The sequence below is a fragment of the Ipomoea nil genome, unplaced genomic scaffold (genome assembly GCF_001879475.1).
Source record: "Ipomoea nil cultivar Tokyo-kokei standard unplaced genomic scaffold, Asagao_1.1 scaffold0382, whole genome shotgun sequence".
In the NCBI taxonomy this organism is placed as follows: domain Eukaryota; kingdom Viridiplantae; phylum Streptophyta; class Magnoliopsida; order Solanales; family Convolvulaceae; genus Ipomoea; species Ipomoea nil.
Genome location: NW_017616810.1, coordinates 1653410 through 1678717, shown reverse-complemented (window position 1 = coordinate 1678717; position 25308 = coordinate 1653410). Strand labels below are relative to the sequence as shown.

At 32.7% G+C, this 25308-nt stretch overlaps 3 protein-coding genes across 3 annotated transcripts; 1 reads left to right on the top strand and 2 right to left on the bottom strand.

Moving 5' to 3' along the window:
- Window positions 1-3717: 3717 nt before the first annotated feature.
- Window positions 3718-21334, bottom strand: LOC109171811 (polygalacturonase-like). Its single transcript, XM_019320888.1, has 6 exons — window positions 21198-21334; window positions 20687-20995; window positions 20042-20557; window positions 19727-19951; window positions 8898-8903; window positions 3718-3731 (listed from the first exon to the last, which is right to left on the bottom strand). The coding sequence occupies exons 1-4, from the start codon at window positions 21306-21308 to the stop codon at window positions 19727-19729; spliced, it is 1161 nt and encodes a 386-aa protein (XP_019176433.1). The 5' UTR covers window positions 21309-21334; the 3' UTR covers window positions 3718-3731; window positions 8898-8903.
- LOC109171810 (polygalacturonase-like) lies at window positions 8078-9632 on the bottom strand. Its single transcript, XM_019320887.1, has 4 exons — window positions 9489-9632; window positions 9071-9382; window positions 8433-8948; window positions 8078-8321 (listed from the first exon to the last, which is right to left on the bottom strand). Exons 1-4 carry the CDS (start codon window positions 9603-9605, stop codon window positions 8100-8102), a joined length of 1167 nt encoding a protein of 388 aa, XP_019176432.1. The 5' UTR covers window positions 9606-9632; the 3' UTR covers window positions 8078-8099.
- Window positions 13471-15539, top strand: LOC109171812 (polygalacturonase-like). The gene is made up of 4 exons (XM_019320889.1): window positions 13471-13618; window positions 14042-14350; window positions 14450-14968; window positions 15068-15539. Exons 1-4 carry the CDS (start codon window positions 13508-13510, stop codon window positions 15287-15289), a joined length of 1161 nt encoding a protein of 386 aa, XP_019176434.1. The 5' UTR covers window positions 13471-13507; the 3' UTR covers window positions 15290-15539.
- Window positions 21335-25308: the final 3974 nt, after the last annotated feature.

The window sequence follows — 25308 nt, the reverse complement described above, 5'->3', positions numbered from 1 at the left end:
TCTGTCAAGCCAGAATGTGGGTACCTTTTGAGTTGGGAATTCAACCTTTTGGGAGATCGAAAAAAGGTTATGTAGGGAACAAATTAATAAGGATTCCCAGTTTTGGACCATTTAGGGCTATTAGAGAGTTATTTTAGAGAAGTTACATTACACACTACAACATGTTCATCGAGAAGTTAATTTCTGTATTGATTCACTAAGTTAGCTTTTGGTGAATAGTGGACTAAAATTAGCAAAGCAAAAAGGCTCTTGGTATGTATAACAATAATTCACAATAAAAAAGTACTAAATAAACCATAAATCTGTGAATTAAAATACTAATTATTTGCGGGCTCTTAGTAGAAATTCACCTATACCTTACATGCAAGGTCCTCCATTTATGATCTTTCATGAGCATTGACTGCAAATGGTGGCTGGTCTACTATAATATGAAACTGAGGATGGACGTCAAAGGAAAACAAAAATAAAATTTGGTAAAATAAATAATTAAAGAAAAGAGGCAATTTTGCTTGGTGTTAATGAGTGGTATCTTGTTTAATCGATTAAGAAATTTTTTGGAATGATTAATGAAATAATTATCCTTAACTAGTTTTTAAGGTAACTGCATTCTCAAAACTCTAATTCGAGATTTATTATTAAACTAGAAAAGACCCACGCCATCTTAGCTACACCTTTTAATTTTGGTATACATCGAGAATAGTCCTGTATGGCTATATGTGCTAGGCAAGAACTCAAAGGAACGGTGAAAATAAAATATTTTTTTTTTCATGAGTTTTAAGGTAATCACATTCCAGGACTGGTACCCCATACTTTTGGTTAAGCAACAAGAAGAGACCCACACCCATCTCATTCTAATCGGTTCTAAATTAACAAAATGTATATGTTAACTTTAAAAGAAATGTGACAATAACGATTCATAGAGAAATATTTTCGATGAGATTCAAATATTGACTTCAAATAAAATGAATCTTAAGCACATTTCCAAAGGGGCATGGAATTAGTAGCTAAGCTTGCCGACTAAATTAAGAAGTGTGCAATAATTGATGGGCAGCTAGCTAGCAGTTGTGAACACAAATGGTGATGGTCAATATGTTGACTACTGCATGTTGGATCGTTGAAGCAATATAATCGTGGGACAGTGACGATGATCTATAACATGTGAGCAAGATTTTGCTTCACTATCTCATCAAACCTTCTACCAATAATTTATGTTTATAGTTGAATTATTGGTATAATTTTTTTGGGTATTTCCATAACAAGAAAATTGCATGTGAGGAGGATTATTTGTTGTATGGGACCCCACGGATATAACCATGCCAGTACGTGGTATGGACAAAAGGGTAAGTAATGTTTATTTATTTATTTATTTTTGAATCCAGATTTCCAATTTTGCTGGACTATATCCTGAACTCCGTGAACCCACCCTAAATCGAGCCGATTCAACTCTACACTTCAGTGTACAAGGAGCCTAAAATCAAACTCCCAATATTTATGGTAGGAATTGAAACTCTCTGTCATTGGAAGCAAGTCTTAGAGCAACCATATTAGAGTTTTTTTTGTGATTTTTTTTTTCACAGTTTGGGGAAAGAGATGTTGAGTGGGAGGGGAGAGCGAAAAGAGAGAAGAGAACTATATTTGCGGAATGCAAGTTTTTTTGTGGGTCCAACAATAAAAAATAAAAAATAATTTAACTTTTCCATGTGTGATGCGCCCGTTAATATTCTTTTTTTTTTTTCTCTCATTTTCCTTTTTTTTTTTTGTCATTATTTATTTTTTTTTTTGTCACATAGGAGGGAGGGAGGGGGGGGGGGGGGGGGGGGGAGAGAAAATGAGAGAGGAAAATGATAAAAATAGACTGTACGAATTTAGTTTAATGATTTATAGGCAATATTTGGGAGAAGAGACTAAGGTTCGAACTTTAGTGGCGACCGTGTGGGGATTATGTATAGAGTGAGCAGATCCCTTGTGCGCACCAATATTTAGCCCTATCTGAACCAAGTTACGTACCGTGATTTACATCTTTCAAATGCCCTATCAAACATGGATTGAGAATTTAACCTTTTAGAAGAAGAACAAAAATGATAAAAATTGGACTATTGGTAATGCTATTAAGTAAGACTTCTCGTATAGTAGATTAATGATGTCTTGGGGCAAATAATGTTGTAATGAGTTGGCATAAAAGATTTATGGTTACAAAATTTACATATATAGACCGTACACATGATTGTGATCATGTCGGAGATAGGTGGGTACATATAGCATGATGCCCTATGGCTATAAGCCATCACATACAATTATAAACATGGTGAGGAGGGGAAGAGGAAAAAGAATGAGAAAGCCTCTACTTCATTGCAATCATTTGCTTCATGAAGAAAAAGAAAGCCCATATCTTTCCCGCATGGACTTAGCTCAGGGAAAAGATATCAAAGCTTGAACCTTGACGACAACAGGGAGAAGAATGTTTCTTCGTTTCTGGCCAGAGACAAAGATTGTTCTCCGGGGTTGGAGACGAAGTCCAGTTATTAATTTTTTAAAAAAGTTTTTAGTTTATTTAATTTTAGATAATTATTTTTTAAAATTATTTTGAATTTAAGTTGACCTGTTAGAAACCTACAAATTGAAAGAATTGAATAAAATTGATTAGTTTAGGGATCTATTGTAGATTTTTTAGGTTCAGTGACCTAATTGTATTATAGTGTACTGTGCAGTTTGATGGCCTATTTGACCCTTATTCCTTAATTATTTTATTGATAACTTTTATCACTATTTCAGATAGTGTTGGTGATGACTATTTAATCACAACAATGATAATTGGTTTTGTCACTAGATGTGATCACGATTCAGTTTCAATTCTGGACCAGGTCAAACTGGAACTGACAGTTTTGATTTGAACCGTTAGTTCGAATCGATTTTTTTTTTTAAATTTTATTTTCAATTTTTAAAATAAACCAAATGCAACAATTATTATTATTATTATTATTATTATTATTATTATTATTATTATTATTATTTTTGAAATTTCTATATCAAATATTTAAATTTTAAAGTAACTAAAAAAGTAAAAATAATTTTGGACTTACACTCAATTTTACCAAGATTATTTAAGTTGTCTACGTATCTAATCGAAATTTCAATAAGATTCCTCTTTTATGTTATATTATATTTTTTAAGAGTTAGTATGTAGCATTGTTTTCTTTTTCTTATTCTATTTTTTTTCCTGGTTTGGAACCTGAACTGGAACCGTACTACACAGTTCGGTTCCAATTTGATTTTTACAATGTACAGTTCGGTTTGAACCGGACAATTCGAACCAAACTGTGGTTACACTACTGGAAATTATGTAATTTCCGACCACCTGAAAGTGATCTTAAATCAAGTCAAAAGCCTTGTTCCGACCATTTTTGGTATCCGGAAAAACCTTTATTGCTATTTCCGACCACTTTTTAGACTTTTTGGTATCAACTTAATTTAAAATCATTTTTAGGTGGTCGGAAATTCTATAATTTTCAGTAGTGTTATCTCTATTTGTCACAAGAAGCAAAATTATTGTGACAATATTTTGTCACATTAAATAGACACACCAGTGTGATTTTACTGGCCAATAATTACAATTACAATTTTGAATTATTAATACCATTTGTCACGACTAAATAAACATACTGTAGCCATGACATTGTCGCAATAAATTAATAAACTATTACAACATTTTTTGTCAACATATATAATAACAAGTAAATAAAATTATAATGAAGCTAATGTTGTCACAATAAAATGAAGTATTGCTGAGAGTACTTTTGCCAACAATTAAATACTTTTTGAGCTGAAAAATTTTCGAAAAACAAGGAAAATCGTAAGTAATTAATATGTGAGTAAAATAATCTTGTCACAAGTATTTAAACTTCTTGTTACATATGTTATTGTTACTTAAATAATCATTTCAGTGTCACCAGGGTTGATCATAAATATATAATTGGACCTAATTTTTAATAATTGCAAAAAATAAATAATAAATAATAAAAATAACTTTTTTGACAATGCTATCAAAATATAAAATATTCAACAAAAATAGATATTCTCGAAAACATAAAAATTATAATGCATAAGAAATAGATAAATGCCACTTGGTTGACAATCCAACATTATACTTCAATTCATATGTTCAAAAATCATTTTTATTATAGTTAGTGGCGAAATCAATATAATGCTTTGTGGTTTTTTTTTTCTTTTTCTTTTTTTTTTGAATGTATGCTTTGTGGTTTTTATTTTAACTAAACATATCATTTTTTTTAGAGTAATTTATGGTTAGACATTTCAAGATGGACTAAATACTGGAGCTCAGCTGAGTTGTCTAGAATATATTTAATTTATGTAGTAAAAACTAAGAGTTCCAACATCAAAATATCTAATGATAGGAAAGCCACAAGTATTACATGAAAGTTTACTGCATGTAGCTAAGTAATTAAGGATATTCTGAATACATTCGAAGCTGAATCTTAACAAGGGAAAGTTTACGGCAAGTATAGTTCATAAAGGATTGATTGAAATCAAAATCTGCTTTTTATAAAAATGTTTAATATACATACATGTCTAAACCAATCATGCATGGGCAGCATATTGGATGGAGTTTGCCACAAGCTACACAACTTGTTTATCATAGGATCAGGTACATGGTAAAATAAGACATTAGCTAAATAGGAGTTTGCATCAATAGAGTAAAAGAAGAATGAAGGTTATGCAATATCTGGTTATGAAAGCATATAACAAATTACAAAATTATAGGAGGGTATTAAGTACCTGTGAAAAAACTGAGATTGCAAGAGAGTCCCATGCATCTTTGACACAAATGAAAAAAGAGAAGGCCTGAATGCATTTGCAAGAAGTAATCAGGGAGGAAATCAGACATGTCTAATTAGATTGCCTAACTAAAGAAAAAAATGTTAGAACTAGTATAAGTGAAATAATCAATTATTAAAAAAAATCATGTGGCCTTCATACCATTGAACCACTCCAAAAAAAAAAAAAAAAAAAAAAAAAAAAAGAATTTCCGGTGGTCAAAAACAAGTTTAGTATATAAATTTAAACTTCCAAAACACTTCCGACCACCATCCAAAGGTAGTCGGAAGTTCCGACGACAGGGTGGTCGCAAATAAACTCTAATTTAAAAAATTTATTTTGGCAAAACGGTTCCGACCACCATGTAAGAAGTGGTCGGAATTACCGACCACTTATTAAATGTTGTTTGAATTCCAGACCACTTTCAACCTTCCGTCGCAAAAATGAAAAAAATCACTTTTTGCAGCCAAATTTTGGGGTGGTCGGAAATGTGGTAGAAAAATCACAAAATTCCTGCAGTGATTATATCATAAATCATTCAAAATTTCAAACAATGAAACGAAAATTAAAAATAGAACGGAAATATTTCAATAATAATATTCTACATCATCAAGTAAAGGAAAATAAAAAATTGAAAGAAAATATTTCAATAATAACATTATACATCATCAATAGTAAATGTATATTTGAAAAAATAGTAAAGGTAAATTAAAAATGAAACGAAAATTAAAAATGAAACAGAAATATTTCAATAATAATATTCTAGATCATCAAATAAAAATGGAACTGAAATTCGATAAAAATATCACTGCATCTATATTCTAATTGACTAATTGTCTGGAAATAAAAAAGAATAATTGACTAAAAATGAATCTAATATTACTAATTGACTAAAAATATAAAAAGGAGATGAATATTAATAATTGACTACAAATAAAAAATGATCCATAATTGACTAAAATAAAAAAAGAAATGGTCTTATCATTGCATTTTAATTAAAAATAGAACAAAAATTAAAAATTGAACGAAAATATTTCAATAATAATGTTCTACATCATCAATAGTAAATGCATATTTTAAACAATAGTAAAAGTAAATTAAAAATAGAACGGAAATATTTCAATAATAATATCTACATCATCAATTAAAAATGAACGAAAATTAGGTAAAAATATTACTGCATTTGATATTCTAAAGAATAATTGGCTAATTGAGTGATATTCTACTACGGAGTATTATATATTTTCACCCTAAGTAACCCGTCCTTATGAATTGAAGGTGTTAGCTCTCGAGGATGAACAAGATTACCAATGTTGTCTATATAATGTGTAAATATAATCGGTGATGATATTATGTTTTTTTTTTAAATAAGAAAAATTGTTATATATCTAGACAAAAAATATATATCTTCCATACAAATGAATTAGGATATAACTCAGTTGTTAGAGAACGAGCGTACATTTGCTTAATTTATGAAAATACTAAACAAGTGAGTAATTATTTGCACAAATTCAAGCAATGATAACATCAAAATACACAAACGATCCAAACCATATATTTTGTTGCACTATATAATATTTGACGTTTTAATCAAATAATTATATATCAATTCAAATATTTTTAATATATTACAAGAAATCAATTCCGTGCATCGCACGGGTGAAAATACTAGAAATAAATAATAAAAATAACATTTTTGACAAATTGCTATCAAAATATAAAATATTCAACAAAAATAGATATTCTCGAAAACATAAAAATTATAATGCATAAGAAATAGATAAATGCCACTTGGTTGACAATCCAACATTATACTTCAATTCAAATACTGAAGCTCAGCTGAGTTGTGTAGAATATACTCCTATTTAATTTATGTAGTAAAAACTAAGAGTTCCAACATCAAAATATCTAATGATAGGAAAGCCACAAGTATGACATGAGAGTAGAAAAATCAAGAAGTTTAGAGGAAGGTGTTTTGCGTGCAGAAAGCAAGGACACTGAGCTCACCAGTGCTACCATCACAAGGGCAAAACTAGTAAAAGTCAATCTGACAGAGCAAGATGAGTATTGAGTCTCTTTAAATAAATAGTTATTTTGAGTAACTATGTTTGCTCTAGTTATAAGGGTTCGCATATTGTTACTCAAAATTTGTAATGCGGTCAGAGTTAAAAGTCTATTTTGTGATAGACTTTGACAGGGTAGAAGTCCATATTTGAGACAGACGTAACATTCTTTAATACTAAGGGTGTTCATAGGAAGTCAAAGAGTTTGACTTTTGTAAAACCTGCTTTTTGAGTTGGTGTGTGCATTCGAGTTCAAAATTTATCTAACCGGTGAATTCAAGATTCACATCACTCCCGGAACGAAGATTACTCAGTGTCACTACGTGTCAGTTCAAGTTCTCAAACACTGACATTAAGATCAACTCATTTGTATTGCTCAGACCTTACCCATTTTCCTTTCCTCTTTAAATTTGTGGGGGATTGTTGGAAAATTTCAAAGGTGGAAATGAATGGGTGGATAGCTCATCATGCGCACTTCATGAACAGCGCATGTTGCGCTTGGTTGTGGACGGTATACGTCCTTCCACTTTTGTGGAAGGGATGGGGGGCTGCTTACTATAAATAGCAGCTCCCAACATCGTTTCAAAACACACCTTAGAATTCGAGTCATTTAATATATTCTCCTTCTTCCTCCTTTCGTCTGAGCAATAGTGAGGTTCGCCTACGTGATTGCTAGTACAAGCTATCCGTAGTAGGTCTGTGTAGCCTGTCAAAAGCGTGCTAGGGTCCTAACTGCACTGTTACCGGGCAAATAACGCTTTTAACTGTTGGGGAAAATTGCAACGTCAATGCGCGATCTGGTAGTGTTATTATAACACGGCACAGATTTCCTTTCAACCATACACCAATAGTGTCTGTGCTTCTTAAAAGGCTTCCAGATCGCGCATTGACGTTGCAATTTTCCCCAACAAAGTTTACTGCATGTAGCTTATTAGTAATTAAGGATATTCTGAATACATTATTCGAAGCTGAATCTTAACAAGGGAAAGTTTACGGCAAGTATAGTTCATAAAGGATTGATTGAAATCAAAATCTGCTTTTTATAAAAATGTTTACTATATATACATGTCTAAACCAATCATGCATGGGCAGCATATTGGATGGACTTTGCCACAAGCTACACAACTTGTTTATTTATATCCAACTATCAATGATTCTCACAAAAATTTTCAAAAATGGTATGAAAAACTCACAAAAAATTTCTCATTTGCAAGTCACTTTGGGACACTGCTTTCCGGTTAGCTTAGGTTTCACATTTGAACAAATAGTTTTAGCACCCCCTTTGAAGGTCAAATCAATTTCACCAATTTCAACATCTTCACATGGCACCCCACTGCTACATGCAAGGATCACTGTTTCCTTTGTTGCAGAAGTACCCTTTATGTCCTTATAGCTTACTTTGCTGATCTTTACTTTTGATGGTTTCTACAAATAAAAATAAAACACACTATGTTTTAATAAAATCATCCAATCATCAAGGAAATCTTAGCAAAATTAAGTTGACTTACACAGTAGGGTAATGTGGGTATTATATACCTGTTTTGAGCATTCGTTATTTGGGCAGTATTCTTGATCAATCACAATTGGATTTTTGACATTTTTCATGGTTATATTCTCATAATGAATATCAGTTACGACTCCAGGATGAGAATTAGGCCATGTTTTAATTCTAACACCGTTATCTGTACCAATAAATTTACAGTCTTTAACAAAGACACCCTTCACCGGCTCCTCACCGGGGGTCTTGCCAAGGCTTCCCACACTAATGCCGTGTCCCGGCCCACATGTCACACCAGTGATGTTAAGGTTTTCTAGTCCATCCCCAATGGATATGCAATCGTCTCCGGTTCCTATAACAGAATCTTTAACTGTAACATCAACTATTTTGGCAATATGAATTCCATCTGTATTGGGACTATCTGCTGGCGCTTTAATAGTGAAATGATCAAATGTAACGTTCTTTCCACCAAAAAGATTGACGTGGAACAATTTACTGTTTAGAGTTGTTATATCTCGAATAACTGAATTTTTTAGGAAATTTAAGCTCAAATTCTGTAAAAAAAAAAAAAATTAAAAGAAGAAATATAAATATATTAGTCAATAAATCCGTAAAAAAATGTTCTTAATTGTTTTATATAAAATAAAAATATTACACTAGATAAATTTGGACTTACATTAGGCAGCTTATCACTTTTAAAACCTTTTTCTTTAGCTGCATAAACTTTTACATTTCCTTGACCATCAAGAGTACCACCGCCAGAGAGTGTGAAATGATCTACGTAATTAATAGTTATCCATTCTTTTTTGCATTCCATATCGTTAGGATTAGGAGGGGCCTTCAAAGTACCCTGGATTTGAAGCTCAATTGATGAGGCTTTGCATGGGCCCTTAAGTAGAACTTGAGTCATTGGGTATGTGCCTTTTGGGATCACAAGGGTACTGGGAGTTTTAGCCTTACATGCTTTTTCCCAAGCTTTCAACAAAGCCTACGATTTTTTTTTTCATAACCAAATATAGTGATATATAATGATATATTCCCCTCAAAATATAATGATATATATGAACCTAGAAGCATTTATTTAAATTACTTACCGGGCCAACATCTTTACCAGGTTTTGCAGGAACTTTGACTTCAGCACTTTCTCCAAGATGCACCAATAAGAATAATACAAATGTGAAGACACAATAAATTATTGTATCCATTTTCATGGTTGTTGCTTAGATTTTAGTATTATTGTTTTTACTTTGGATGAATGATGTAAGATCTTAACTTTGAGGCATTTATAGTGTTGTTAACTAATAAACTAATGCCACAAAAGTAGTTAAATAATGCTCCTTACTTTTTCCTTACCTATTTTTGTGTGGTTGCAAATATGTGGATGAGAGTTGTTATTATTATTATTATTATTATTATTATTATTATTATTATTATTATTATTATTATTATTATTATTATTATTATTATTATTGTTATTATTATTGTTATTATATTATATTATTATTATTATTATTATTATTATTATTATTATGATGATGATGATGATGCAGTTATTGATGAAAGCTTGGAAAGAAGCATGTGCGGCCACAAATGTCAGCACCATTGTGATCCCAAAAGGCACATTCCCAATGACCCAAGTAGAACTTGCGGGTCCATGCAAAGCCCCGGTTGAGCTTCAAATTATGACTATTTTGAAGGCCCCTCCTAATCCTAAAAATATGGACGGCAAAAAGGAATGGTCATTACTGGAAATTATGGAATTTCTAACCATCTGAAAGTGATCTTAAATTAAGTTGATACTAAAAAGTGATCGGAAATAGCAACAAAGATTTTTCTGGATACCAAAAGTGGTCGGAACAAGGCTTTCGACTTGATTTAAGATCATTTTCAAGTGGTCGGAAATTTCATAATTTCCAGTAGTGGGTTAATCGTTAGGCACGTAGATCATTTCACACTCTCAGGTGGTGGGACTTTGGATGGCCAAGGAAATGTCCAAGTTTATCCTTCTAAAGTGAAAGGTTTTAAAAGTGACAAGCTACCCAATGTAAGTTCAAATATAATTTATCAAGTGTAATATTTTTCTTTTATATGAAACTATTCAATAATAATTATAATTATAATTATAATTATAATAATAACAATGAACGAAAGAGTGTAAGCTCTCTTCTTTATCCACACGCTTCGTGTACTGTGTTTTGAGCAAGATTGACTCTTTTTTTTTTTCTTTTCTGTATTTAAGGTTGTTGGGGGCTGAGTTTTGGGAAGAAAATGCATATGAATAAGGGGAAGGAGTGGCGCAGATTTTGGATCTGGAAACTGTGCTCAAAGATGGGATTTTGGGCGGCATCGGTGGAGTGGTTGCCGCCGGGAAGAAGCTTAGTCTGGGAAAATAATTGAAGAGATGTGAAATGACTAAAATAACCTCATTATTTTAACTGTTAAAATTTTTCGGCGAAATTTGGCAGGCAATTTGATCGGAATGACCAAAATTGATAAAAATTGCATAGTCAAGGTACTAAATTGACACTTTTGAGAGTCATGTGCTGAAATTAACAAAGCTCATATAGTCATATGATCAAAATTGAAATATTCTCTTAATTGGTGTGTAGTAACAAAATAATAATTGACTGAGATAAGAAAAATGGCACAAAAATTATGACAATTGAAAAAAGAAATGAATATTAATAATTGGCTAGTAATTAAAAATGATCACTAATTAACCATTTCGAACAAAAAACGGAATAACTATAATATAGGTATTATATGGGATACATATGGATCTGAACTCATTAATTTCCAGAGGGAATAATTATGCAATGAGCAAACTATTTGAGAATACTTTGTACAGAGAAGATTGTTACAATGTTATTGCATGACTATGTTAATGATATGTCAATTAAAAAGGAAATGAATATTAATAATTGATAGAGAAAATTAAAAATGACCGAATTAACTATTTAAAGAAAGGAAGCGGATTTACAATACTATAGGTAAATTGGAAAAATAATCTATAAATAATAATTGACTAGAAATATTAAAAACAAAATCTGTTATTAATAATTAACTAATTGATATGTATTAAAAAATAATAACTGACTATGATTAAAAATGGCACATAAATGATGCCAATTGAAAAAAGAAATGAATATTACTATTTGACTCAAAATTCTAAATGATCCCCTATTAACTATTTCAAAAAGAAAACGGATTAACTATAGTATATGTATTATATGGGATACATATGGATCCGAGCTAATTGATTTCCCATGGAAAATAGTAATGCAATGGGCAATGGGCAATGGGCAATTTTATGTGATTTTTTTCCAGAGTCACCCATCCTGATGGCCTGAAGGTGTTAGTTCTAGACGAGGGTGGACAAGATTCTGTTGCTACTACCAATGTCGTTTACAAATAGGTTTTCAATAATTTATAATTCCAACCAGTGATATTATGTTTTCTTTTTATGCGAAGATGACAAAATTGGTATTTATCTACACAGAAATATATCTTACATACAAATAAATTAGGATAGAAAATGATTTATATAAATGAGTTGCTAGACAATGAGCAAATTTTCCACTTAATACAAATCATAAACAGTGATATATAAAATCTCTAAAGTTTCATCACCGTACCGGATGCGTACATCTACACATTGACTCTTAATTGGGCAATTATTTGCTCAAATTTAAACAATGATAACATTATAAAATACAATCGGATATAACTCAATTGTTCAATTGTATTATATAACATTAGATGTTATAATTTATATAATTGAATATCGATCCAAATATTCTTAAAATATTATAACAAATCTATTTTGTGCATCGCACGTATGAAAATACTAGTTTTTATGAAAAGCATAATCATTGTGTCATAAAATGTTGTGAATTTTTTTTTTTTGTTTTTTTTTTTTTTGGTACTTGCAATATTTTTATGAAAATGATATTTTGATTTTAATCGATCCTTTATGAAAAATACTTTCCCTCCCAATTAGCTGCCAAGTGGCTTTGCTATCATCAAACGCTTGTAATGAAAGAAGAACTTTTGTAAGAGATTGGTTTTATTTTTAAATTTTATTTCATGAAAAGTGAATTAATTAGTTGGTTTGTCCAACCTAAAATTTAAAAAGCATACCTAACTTTCCCGAAAGAGGTAGTCGAAAAGATTGAGCATCATTTTAGTACCGAAAGGTTATAAGAGCATCCACACCAGTGGTGAATGAGGGGTTAATGTCAGACCATTAAACTTGGGAGGGGATAATAATAAATGTGGGGTAGGGTTATTTGGAGAGATATTTGTCCTGCAAGTGAAGAGAGATTTCAGAAGTGATGGGACCCACCACAAAAAGTCAAAATTTTCACCACTGCATCATAGCGCATAGCGGGCGCGCCTGACAGTTACAGTTTTTTTTATTTTTATTTTTAAATTTCATTTTCCTTTTTTTTTTTTCCTTTCTCCCCTCCCCTCCCATCTTCTCTTTCCTAATCACTCTTACATTATCCCCCAATTCTCCCCAACTAATGTGGATGCTCTAAGTTTGGTTCATGTCAACACGTATTCTTTCAGTCAAGTCTTTTACCTCTTCTATATAGTTTGTAGGTTATTAGACAAATTAACAGAAATATAAGTTAGCACAGTTTCGAATAATAATTGCAGGTTTCACTCGTGATAAAAATAAAATAAAATAAAATAAAATATCGGTATTTGTTTCATATTAGTGTCTTGTGCTTTCGTTCCTATATTTAGAGTCACCCCCCCCCCCCCCCCCACCCCACCTTCCCTTTTATTTTGTTTTATTTAAGGAACAAACTAACACTGAAGATTTTTTTTTTTCTAAATTTATTAAAAACCTCGGCACCCTGCCTGTATATGGACAATAAATTAGTGAACTACCTCAAAGAATGGGAATAGAAACAAAAATTGTCTTAAAAAATGGATAAAAAATAGGAAAAATTATAGAGTTTCCACTACTTTGGTGGAGGTAGTTTAATTATGTACGATATAAAAGGCTCCCTACATTTAGATCTCAGTAATAAATGCCAGAAAAATAATAACAATAAATAAATTCAATAAAGGATTAGAAAAATCACTGGCAAACAAAAAGAAAATGTGGTCAAAACTTCTTTGTGCCTTGCCATTTGTGTTATTCTTGGTGCCATATCCAGGGGAGAGTTCAGAAATAAACGTTGCTGCAAAACCTAATGAAGATATTGCCTCGGTAAGTAAATAATTACCTTTATTTTTTTTTAATATAAGTGTTCTTCAATAATTATTATGGTTGCACTGCTGAAAATTATGAAATTTCCGATTACCTGAAAATGATCTTAAATCAAGTCGAAAGCCTTGTTCCGACCACTTTTGGTGTCCGGAAAAATCTTTATAGCTATTTCCGATCACTTTTTTTCTTTCGAATTGATTTAAGATCACTTTCAGGTGATCGGAAATTCCATAATTTACAGTAGTGTTGCAATAGGCCCTAAGCGTTAGTTTGACGGTAGAGTAGTGTCTAGACGGCGCCTATGCGGCTTATTAAAAAAGAAAAAATAGTGCAGGTGTGTGGATGTATTTATATATAATGAAAAAAAATTACCAAAATTGAGTCGACCAGGTTAACTCTGCTAACTTGACCGAAATGTAATAGGAATTATTGAATGCTTGGAAGGAAGGATGTGCGGCAACAACGGCAAGCACCATTGTGATCCCGAAAGGCACATATCCAATGACCCAAGTTGAACTTGTCGGTCCATGCAAAGCCCCAATTGAGCTTCAAATTTTGGGCACCTTAAAAGCCCCTTCTGATCCTAAGACCTTCGATAGCTCCAAGGATTGGTTAACTCTTAAAAACGTTGATAGTTTCACACTTTCGGCTGGTATTTTTGATGGCCAAGGAACTGCTACTTGGGAACAAGAAGATTGCAAGAATACTGGATCTTGCGATAAGCTTCCAAACGTATGCCAAATGTTATTTATGAAATTTAATTTACAAGAAAATGAACCAATTAAATGTAATATATTTTCAGAAATTGACTTATTTTTTCCTTTTATGCAGAATTTGAGCTTCAATTTCGTAACGAACTCGTTGATTAAAAACATATTTTCTCTAGATAGCAAACTGTTCCATGTCAGTGTTTTGGGCGGTAAAAACATAACATTCGATCATGTTGCTATTAAAGCACCAGGGACTAGTCACAACACCGTTGGGATCTATATTTCAAAAGTACCCGATGTCACCATACAGAATAGCCTTATAGGAACGGGAGACGATTGTGTAGCAATCATGGATGGGACAGAAAACCTTGTCATCAAAGGACTGGTATGTGGGCCCGGACGTGGCATCACTGTCGGAAGCCTTGGCAATACCCCTGATGAAGAGCCAGTTAAGGGTGTGCATGTGGAGGACTGCAAATTAATTGGAACAGAAAACGGTCTTAGAATTAAAACATTGCCTAATTCTCAGCCTGGAAAAGTAACCGATATACATTACAATAATATAGAGATGGAAGATGTCAAAAATCCAATTATAATTAATCAAGAACACTGTCCGAATAAAAAAAATTGCTCAATCGAGGTACACACCGCCCAGCTTTACCACTATGAGTCAAATTAAACATCATTTTATAATACTTTTTTCTCACTAAAACCTAGCTCGCTTTATTTTAATTTGCAGAAGCCATCACAAGTAAAGATCAGCAAAGTAAGCTATAACCACATACTTGGCGCTTCTGCGTCAAAAGTTGCAGTGACCTTAAAATGCAGTAGTGCGGTGCCATGTGAAGATGTTGAGGTGGGCGACATTAACTTGACCTTCAATGGAGCTCCCGCGGAATCTATATGTTCAAATATTAAGCCTGTTTTAAGTGGAAAGCAAGTTCCTTCTTTGTGCTCCTAAGTCGGATTAATTAAGGAATTAGTTACTAGCTAGTATTTGTTTCCCATCAGAGGAAAAATTTTGGGTTTGATTGTTTTTGTGTTTTGTGTTGTTTTGTTTTGTACGGAGTATTTCTTTTCATTAAACGGATAGTACGCGTAGGTTATGGCTGTCGTTCAATATGTTGTCCATGCTGTCTGGCTAAGATGCTTACTAGCTAAAATGTGTGAGTAGAGTAGTAGACAATTTATCTTTACTTGTAATATTTTTTTGTTGTTGTTTTTTTTTTTTTTTTGTTTTTTTTGTTTTTTTTTTAATGAAGTGAAGGTTTTGATTTGAATCCATTCCTTATGAGAAATATTTTGAGTTTTTGAAATGGAATAAATGTAAAAAATTTAGTAAGTAAAATAAAAACTAGAAACAGTAGAAAAACTGATTTGCTTCTTCGCGAAGGTGTTAATTATGAGCTTTGTAACCTCAAGCAGCATAGAGTGTGGTATACATTCTTTTTTCGTCATCAAGATGGCTTTAATAATTTGGATCAATTAATTCAGCAAGTAATTGACTTACGCTCGCATAGACAATTTAATTGGTTTCTGGGTGGTAGATTATGGGTAAGGACAAGTTTGATTTGATTATCAACTTTTAAGTTTTAAAATATTCAATCATCATTTAATTTGATTTTCACTGATTTCTTTGTTAAATAAAATTTCTAGATTAATTTTAAAAAAACCTTTACTATGACTTTTATGTACAAATTGTCGTGAGATGTATTCATTTATTTTTTTAACTAGTTTTACTTTCGGATTGCTAATGCCTAATGTTTATATTTAAATAACTACGAGATACAAGATCGGATTGGGTTTAGACCCTTATGTGGTCTGCTTGTTGGTTTAAGTATTTATGGGTAGGTGGCGTGAGGCTAGAGGTTCATGAGCTAAGGTGAGCTATAGAGAAATTGCCAAAAGTCCACTTTACTGTGTCGCCTCGTGGGGTACTTATAGGGAATTCGAGGGGGCCGGCTTGTGCGCCACATGCCCTCCATGCACTCGGTAACCCGGTCGGATCTAACTAACCAATTGCCTATTGGGATTAGCTTGGACGCTAAGTATACGTGCTCGGGGTCTCGGACGAGCAAATAGGTCGAGACCGACAAAGAAAGGTTAGGGTAATGGTTCATCAAGCCACAAGGTCGATAGTCCTTCAGGCCGAGTCAGCCATGTGCTACACTTTGGTCGGTTCAGGTCGGATATAAGACAATCCGTAGACTATAATCCAAATTTATTTTAAAAATCGCAAAATATCACAACAATAATTTACAATAATACCTGAATTTCACAATAATTTAAAAATTTCTAAAAAAATAAAAATTGAAAATTTCAGCATAGGAGGTTAAAAAATACTGATGTTGTAAAATTTTTATTTTTATAAAACTTATTAAAAATAAGACAACTGTTTTTACTACAAAACCGCCATTGTAACTTAAAATGTTTCTAAAAATAAAAAAAAATTAAAAATTAAAAAAATTAAAATTAAATCTAGTCTTAATATAATAAAAATAATAAGTATAAAATACTACGACATCAGTTTGTTCTGAAAAACCAACGTTGTATCTTTAGATGTGAAATACGACATTGTTGGTCCCGATACCGAAGAATGAGAGTCTAGGAGGGGAGGGGAGGGGAGGGGAGGGGGGGGGGGTGAGTAGACTCTATGCGATTTTTAAAACTTTACTTGAAAGAGTTATGCACATCAGAAAATATGTGATCTTTTTAGTTTTCTTTGCACACTTTCGTTAGAAATTGTTTAACTGAAATGAATATGGTGCAATGTAATGTATGGCAGTTAAATGAAGATAAGTAACGAGAGAGAGAGAGCGAGAGAATTTTATAGTGGTTCGGCTGTTAACTAAGCCTACTCCACTTTTCTTTCACTACTCGTGAAAGGGTTTGCACTATCACTCCTAGTGCAAACTAAGCCAAGCTTGCTTCCTTGATCACTAAGCCGGACATCAACTTGCTAGGTTTTTCAACTCCTCCGAGTTTACTCCGCCTCTATCAACTTCTACCGAGTTGAGTGTTGGAAAGGATTGATGTTATCTCCAACGTGAAATCTTGACTTGATGATAGTTTGATCGTCGTATGAACTGCAAGATTTCCTTGATGTTGTGAAGACTTAGATAACTAGATGATCTTTTAGAAGAGTCTTCACAAACACACGTTGGTTATGAAAGCTAGTAACTTGAGAGTTTTTGAAAGCTTTTCTGATAGCAATAGAGTGATAAAAACCAGCACCTTCTTCAAGTGATGAAGATGGGTATTTATAGGGGTGAAAAATCCATTCAATAGAGAGAGATGAAAATTTCAAACCTATTAACCAGCATGTAATGACTGCTAGGTAAGGAGACTTAAATGCGACTGTACTGTATAGCCGTTGGCTTCAAAAAGCAACCAACCATTTTGTCATTTTGTGCATACTAAAGGTACCAATCATTAAATGCTCCATGATATTTGAAATATCATACCTAGGACATCATTTGTCTAGGATGATTTTCCCAGCTTTGAGACTTGGACAAATATGCTTCTGAAAACATATGAGACTTGTCCAATCAAGTTAGACTTTGACTTGTAGTCTCGGATCCTGAATAACGAAAGATTGTCTTTATCATTCGTTAACTTCTCTGTTCAAATGATCTTTCTTTATCATTTGACAGTTACACGAGAGATAGACCCTTCCAAGTTTCAGTCTAAGCTGATCTCTCGGTCTTCTTTTGTACGTCTTCTCTTCAGCCTGTTATGATTTACTGAGAAGTGCTCTGATTCGTGTATTTGCTTAGTTAAGCACGAATTATGCTTTGAGCACAGTCTACATTTAATCTACATGAAAGATACTAAACATCGAAAGTAAAAGAGGATTGAGGGGTCTAAATACACATGTTCTAAATACACATGTTCCCATCGGTTTTGAAAACCACCAATATTCTATCTTTGAATATAAAAAATAAATATATTTTTTTTATGCCTTCACCAAGGCTTGAACCTAAGACATCCCACATAAAGGGCCAATCAGATACTAGTGGATTACAAACCACTTGGTAAAAAAAATAAATAAATAAATATATTTAACAATACCGCATAAGTTTCTTTTTTTTTTTTTTTTTGAAAAAATTGACTTCGTATTAAATAGTTTTTTTTTATTTTAATTTTTTAAGGACATAAAAATTATATATAATGATTCAGCATTGATTTTCCAAACGAAGTCATATTGTTTAATATAACAATTAAAATATACTTATTAACCAAGATTATATGATTTAATGGTACCCGGGTTGGACTTTCATTTAAAAAGTTGTGAGTTTGAGCCTCAGTGGAAGCGTTATTGATTCTTTATGTTTCAGTAGGTATCATTCCAAACAAAATATACTTATAATACTACATTATAATAAAGCCAGTATCATTCCAAACAAAATATACTTATTTGATAATAATCAACGTTGTTTCATTTACTTAAACATACTTATTTGATAATAATCAACGTTGTTTCATTTACTTAAACAAATATTGATAGAGAAGTACAAATATTGATAGAGAAGTGTTTCTTGATGATAGTATTTTTTAATAACGGGTAATATCTCCGGCTTGGGTAACACTTGTGTGAGCTAAGACCGTCTCACGGGTCTCAATCCATGAGACGAGTTAGATATTTAACTAATGAAGTGGATCTTTGACCTCATTAATCAAAGATTTGACTCGTCTCACTTGAGATCCGTGAGACGGTCTCGCACAAATTTTTGCCCTCTAGTTTTTGTAGTAGTGAAGTCATGTTTTTTGGGTTTCCAAAATTACCATTATATTATTATAGTTGCAAGATTTAAATTTAAAAAAAAAAAAAAAAAAAAAAAAAAAAAAAAAACAGAAGAACTGAAGAAGATGTTGACAATTAAAAAAATACAATTGTGTTTTCCATATTAAAGTTATTTTTTTTATATATGAGCTTTAGCATTTTGAATAAATTCATGATTTTAAAAATTCTTCGTGTTTATTTAATCACGATAGTGGTTATTAGTTTTGTCACAACCGAAAAATTATTTTTACAATATTTTGTCATAATAAATAGACCGTCACAAAGTACTATTTTTGAATTAATACCATTCTTTGAAAATAAATAGCCCTTTGTGTGACCATGAAATTGTCACAATAAATTAACCAACTATTTCAACATTATTTGTTACCAATTGATAATTCTTCAGCCAACATATACCAGAATAAATAAATAAAATTATAGTGACGCTAATGTTGTCATAATAAAATATAATGAAAAATTGCTAATTTTTGTCAGTAATTAATACTCAATTGACAAATTTCCAAACAATCAAGGATTGGATGGCCTTTGCCACAAGCTACACAAAATTGTTTATTTCTATCCAACAAACTATGACTATGCTCGTACAAAAATTTCTCATTTGCAAATCACTGCGGGAACCTGCTTTCCTGTTAGCATAGGCTTCACATTCTTACAAACAGATTTTGCTGCACCTCCTTTAAATGTCAAATTAATATCACCAATTTCAACTCCATCACATGGCACCCCACTGCTACATGCAAGGATCACTGCTTCCTTTGTTGCAGAAGTACCTTTTATGTTCTTATAACTTACTTTGCTGATCTTTACTAGTGATGGTTTCTACAAATAAAAATAAAACAAGCTATGTTTTAATAAAATCATCCTATCATCAAGGAAATATTAGGAAAACTATGTTAACTTGTTACATACCTCCTTTGAGCATTTGTTATGCGGGCAGTATTCTTGATCAATTACAATTGGGTTTTTGACATTTTCCATGTCTATATTCTCAAAATGAATATCTGTTACAATTCCAGGATGAGAATTCGGCCATGTTTTAATTCTAACACCATTATCTGTACCAATAAATTTAGAGTCTTTAACAAACAAGCCCTTCACTGGCTGTTCACCCGGAGATCTGCCAAGGCTACCCACACTGATGCCGTGTCCAGGCCCACATGTCACACCTGTGATTTTCAGGTTCTCTAACCCGTCCCCAATTGATATGCAATCATCTCCGGTTGCAATTTTAGAATCTTTAACTGTAACATCAATTATTTTTGCAATATGAATTCCATCTGTGTTGGGACTATTTCCTGGGGCTTTAATGGTAAAATGATCAAACGTTAAGTTCTTGCCACCAAAAACATTGACGTGAAACAATTTACTGTTAAGAGTAGTTATGTCACGAATTACCGAATTTGTTAAGAAATTGAAGCTCAAATTCTATAAAAAAAGAAAAAAAAAAAAAAGATAAAAAAAAATAGTTAGTAGATTCTTTTTTTTTTTAATCATTTTTGAATAGTTTTATATAAAAGAAAAATATTACACTTGATAAATTATATTTGTACTTACGTTGGGTAGCCTGTTACTTTTAAAACCTGTGTCTTTAACGCCATAAACATGGACATTTCCTTGGCCATCCAAAGTCCCACCACCTGAGAGTGTGAAATGATCAATGTAATTAACGGTTAACCATTCCTTTTTGCCGTCCATATCTTTAGGATTAGGAGGGGCCTTCAAGACAGCCTCGATTTTAAGCTCCATTGCGGCTTTGCATGGACCCACAAGTAGAACTTGGGTCATTGGGTATGTACCTTTTGGGATCACAATAGTGGTGGGAGTTGTGGCCGCACATGCTTCTTTCCAAGCTCTCAACAATAACTGCACAATCAATTTTTTTTTTTTTTTTTACTCAATAATCAAATACTATAATATATATGAATCTAGTTACGTTTATTTAAATTACTTAAAATATATATATATAGATCTAATTGTGTTTATTTAAATTACTTATTAGGCCAACATCTGCATCAAATCATATAAAATATATATGAATCTAGGTGTGTTTATTTAAATTACTTACCGGAGCAATATTTGCATTAGCTTTTGCAGGAATGGTGATAATAGCACTCTCTACAAAATGCGCTAGCCAGAATAATATAAATGTGAAGGCACAATAATTTATTGTAGCCATTTTTAGGCTTGTTACTTAGATTTTAGTATTATTGTTTTTCCCTTTTATGATTAAAGTAAGATTATCTTAATGTTAATGTATTTATAGTGTTGTTAGCTAAACTAATCCCCACAAAAGTAGTTAAATAATGCTTCTTACTTAATTAGTTAGCTATTATTGTGGTTAATATATGTGGTTATCTAGTTGGTTAGTTTTGTATGTTTTCTTACGGGACGAAGTATCTGCACTACCTGATTATTAAATATTGAAATAATGCTATTTTCCTCCCTGATTTCACTTCTAATTGTTCACCCTCTAATGTGACATTAAAATCCTTTTTATTCATTGGTGAACCTCACCCATCATTTAAAATTGGAATATTCATATTAATTACACATTGTCTCTTTGATGCAGGTTTTAACTCTTCCCTTGGCAAGGCAACTTTTGGTGCAGTTTTGTTCTCTTCCTCGGGAGTTTTCACGGCGGCCACTAATGGTGTTCTTGGGGCTTGTACGAGTCCTCTCATGACCGAGATCCTAGCATGCAAAGAGGTTCTATATATACTAGTTAAAGGATCATATTGCATGGTAACTTCTATTCACTTCAAGATTGATTGCTCAGCTCTACACCGTATTTTAACCACTCACATGGTCGATCTTCGGTCTTATTCTCGCGGTAGGAACTTTATTCTCGCTCTTTTTCTAATTATTGTTAGTTTAATTCCTAGAAGTGTTAATGTCATCGCTCATTCTTTAGCTACTAAAGCCTATTCCGAGGTTGATTCACTGTATTGGACATTGTTCCTCCTAACTTTGTTTCAGTTCTTCTACAATAATCTATATTGCTCGTTTTATTTTCAAAAAAAAAAAAAAAAAATTAGCATATGCCCTAGGCAATATCATGAATGCGTTTTTTTACTTGTTATTAAAATAATAATTAATAAGTAATTTAATAAAAAAAATAAACATAACACTTAAAGCATATTATATATGTTCATGTTGGTTTATATATATATATATATATATATATATATATATATATATATATATATATATATATATATATATATATATATAGGGAAGGGATCAGGTGCATTTGTTGCTTCCCGTGCGGTTGTGCGGTGAATTAATGTGCGTGAGGTTTATACTTAATGTGCGTGAGTGTTGTGCTTAATGTGCCTGAGATTTGTACTTAATGTGCGTGATGTTAATATGCGTGAGTTTTGTACTTAATGTGCCTGAGTATTGTGCTTAATATGCGTGAGATTTGTGCTTAATGTGCCTGAGTAGTTCAGAATTACGAGCTCAGAAAGAAGCAGAACAGAAATTTGCACACTAGCTAAGTGTGGATTTCTGTTGTATTATTCTCATAATTCTTAATCACCATAGCTCGCATCTGCATCATCATCATCAGGGAGGGGGCAATGGCTACTGGGGATGGGAAAGAAGCTGATATCCATATTTTTTGCTGCATTTTACACATTCACGCACATTAAGTACAAATCTCAGGCACATTAGACACAACACTCACGCACATTGAGTACAAATCTCACGCACATTAATAACCGCATAACCGCACAACCGCATGGGAACCTTTCACTATATATATATATATATATATATATATATATATATATATATATATATATATATATATATATATATATATATATATATATATATATATATATATATATATATATATATATATATATATATGATGAACATAGCAGTAGAACACACAGCAGAACAACCAACTTGAGGAGCTTGAAGTCTCTTCATCTTTAAGGGCATTTATGTCCTTTCACCATCAGTTAGTTATAACTGATTTTTTCCCCATCTCCTCTAGTTTAAATAGCTTCTTTTCCCTCTTCTTCTTTTGTAACAAACATACTGTATTGCCATCTGAAATCAAAAGTTCTTCTCTCCTTTTTCTTTTTGATGTGATGATCCGTAGCTCAACATGGTATCAGAGCTTCGCCGGACGTATGCAGCAGCCATGGTGATGAATGCAGACGGCGGCGGCAATCAAACTCAGGTGGAGCATGTGGGAACTTCTTTTAATCAAACCTCAACAAATCAGATGCAACGGAGTGATGAATTTGATGATCCATTGTATCTGCAAGTCGCTGAAAATCCTAATCTGAATCTCGTCTCACCACCCTTGTCTGAAGTTAACTTTGCATCATGGATCAGATCCATGAAGATTGCATTAGAAGTGAAGAACAAGTTCGGTTTTGTTGACGGAACTGTTCCTTGTCCAGAGGCTGGTGATCCGAGGCTAGCATCGTGGAGGAGGTATAATCGGATCGTGTGTTCGTGGATGCTTAGATCCATCAACCCTAGCATTGCTGAAACGTGATGTACCTTGATAATGCATCGGACATATGGAGCGTGTTGCAAAAGAGGTACTCACAGTCCGATCCTCACAAAATTTCTGAAATACAGAATGAGATTTTTAAGATTACTCAAGGAAGAATGACTGTTAATGAGTATTTCACTAAAAGCAATACTCTATGGCAACAAATGAATGTGTTAAGACCTTTATTGTTGTGTGAGTGTGTGCCTAGATGTTCATGCACTCTCATGAAAAGAATGCTAAAACAGAGAGAAGAAGACTATGTAATTAGGTTTTTGGATGGGTTGAATGAAGAGTATGAGACTGTCAAATCTGGAATTCTAGTTATGGATCCTATTCCATACATGGAAAAGGTGTTGAATATGGCTCTAAAGCTTGAAAGGAAAATCAGAGGATCAATGACATCCAAATACAATGAGATCAGCCAGTCCAATGCAGTGCTTAATAGTCAGAATCAAAATCAAGTAGAATCAGAAGAATCTGTTGTGGCAGTCACAGCATCAAACAACAGAAGAAAATTCCCTAATAATGGAGGCAAGAATGTCCCTAAGTGCACCTACTGTGGCATGTTTGGTCATACAATAGAGAAATGCTACAAGAAGAATGGATACCCTCCAGGATGGGTTGCAGGCTACAAATCTAAGAATAAACAGCTCCAAGAAATACAGCAGTCATCCAATGCTTCTGTGAGTCAGATAAATGAGATAGGTATGTCCACTGATCAATTCCAAAAGCTTTTGTCCCTTTTACAGAATCAAAGTCATGGAAATCAAGGCTCAAGCAGTGCAGCTGTGACCATCACCAATCCTGGGATCATGTCAGACTTCAAAACCTCTGCAGAAGTACATGATGCAGGTAACTTTAATCTTGAAATCCTTATTAATACAGTTCATCATTCACATATGACATGGATACTGGACTCAGGGGCAATAGACCATATAGTTTGTTCATTGGATTATTTTGAGAAGTATTCTGAGGTCCAGGGATTATCTGTTAGATTACCAAATGGTGAAACTGTGGATGTGACTCACATAGGGCAAATCAGGCTTGACAGGGATATGTTGTTGGCAAATGTATTGTATATTCCATCATTTGCTTTCAATATTATTTCTGCTAGCAAATTGACCAGCAATCAGGATGCAAACTCATTATGGAAGCTGACTATTGTACCATTCAGGGACCTCTTAGAACAGTGGCTGGTTTTGCTAGTGAAAAGAATGGCCTATACCTAATCACTCATCCTCCTGCCAAGAGAAGAAATCAATCAATGATTGGGAATAATGTTCAATGTAACAGTTTCACTATGGAACTTTGGCACAATAGATTAGGACATTATCCTAGCAATAAGATTCCTATGTTGAGTGGAATAAAGATTGATTCTAATAAGAAACATTGTGATTTTATATGTGATGCTTGTCATTTTGCTAAGCATAAAAGGTCCACCTTCCCAATTAGCATTTCCAGAACTGACCACTGTTTTGAATTAATACATATGGATGTTTGGGGCCCCTTTGTTGTGCCATCTCTTCAAGGTGAACATTACTTCCTAACTATTGTTGATGATCACAGTAGATTTACTTGGTTACATATGATGAAAAGTAAATCAGAAGTGAAGTCTATCTTCCAGAATTTCTATAATTTTGTGTGCACTCAATTTTCTGCT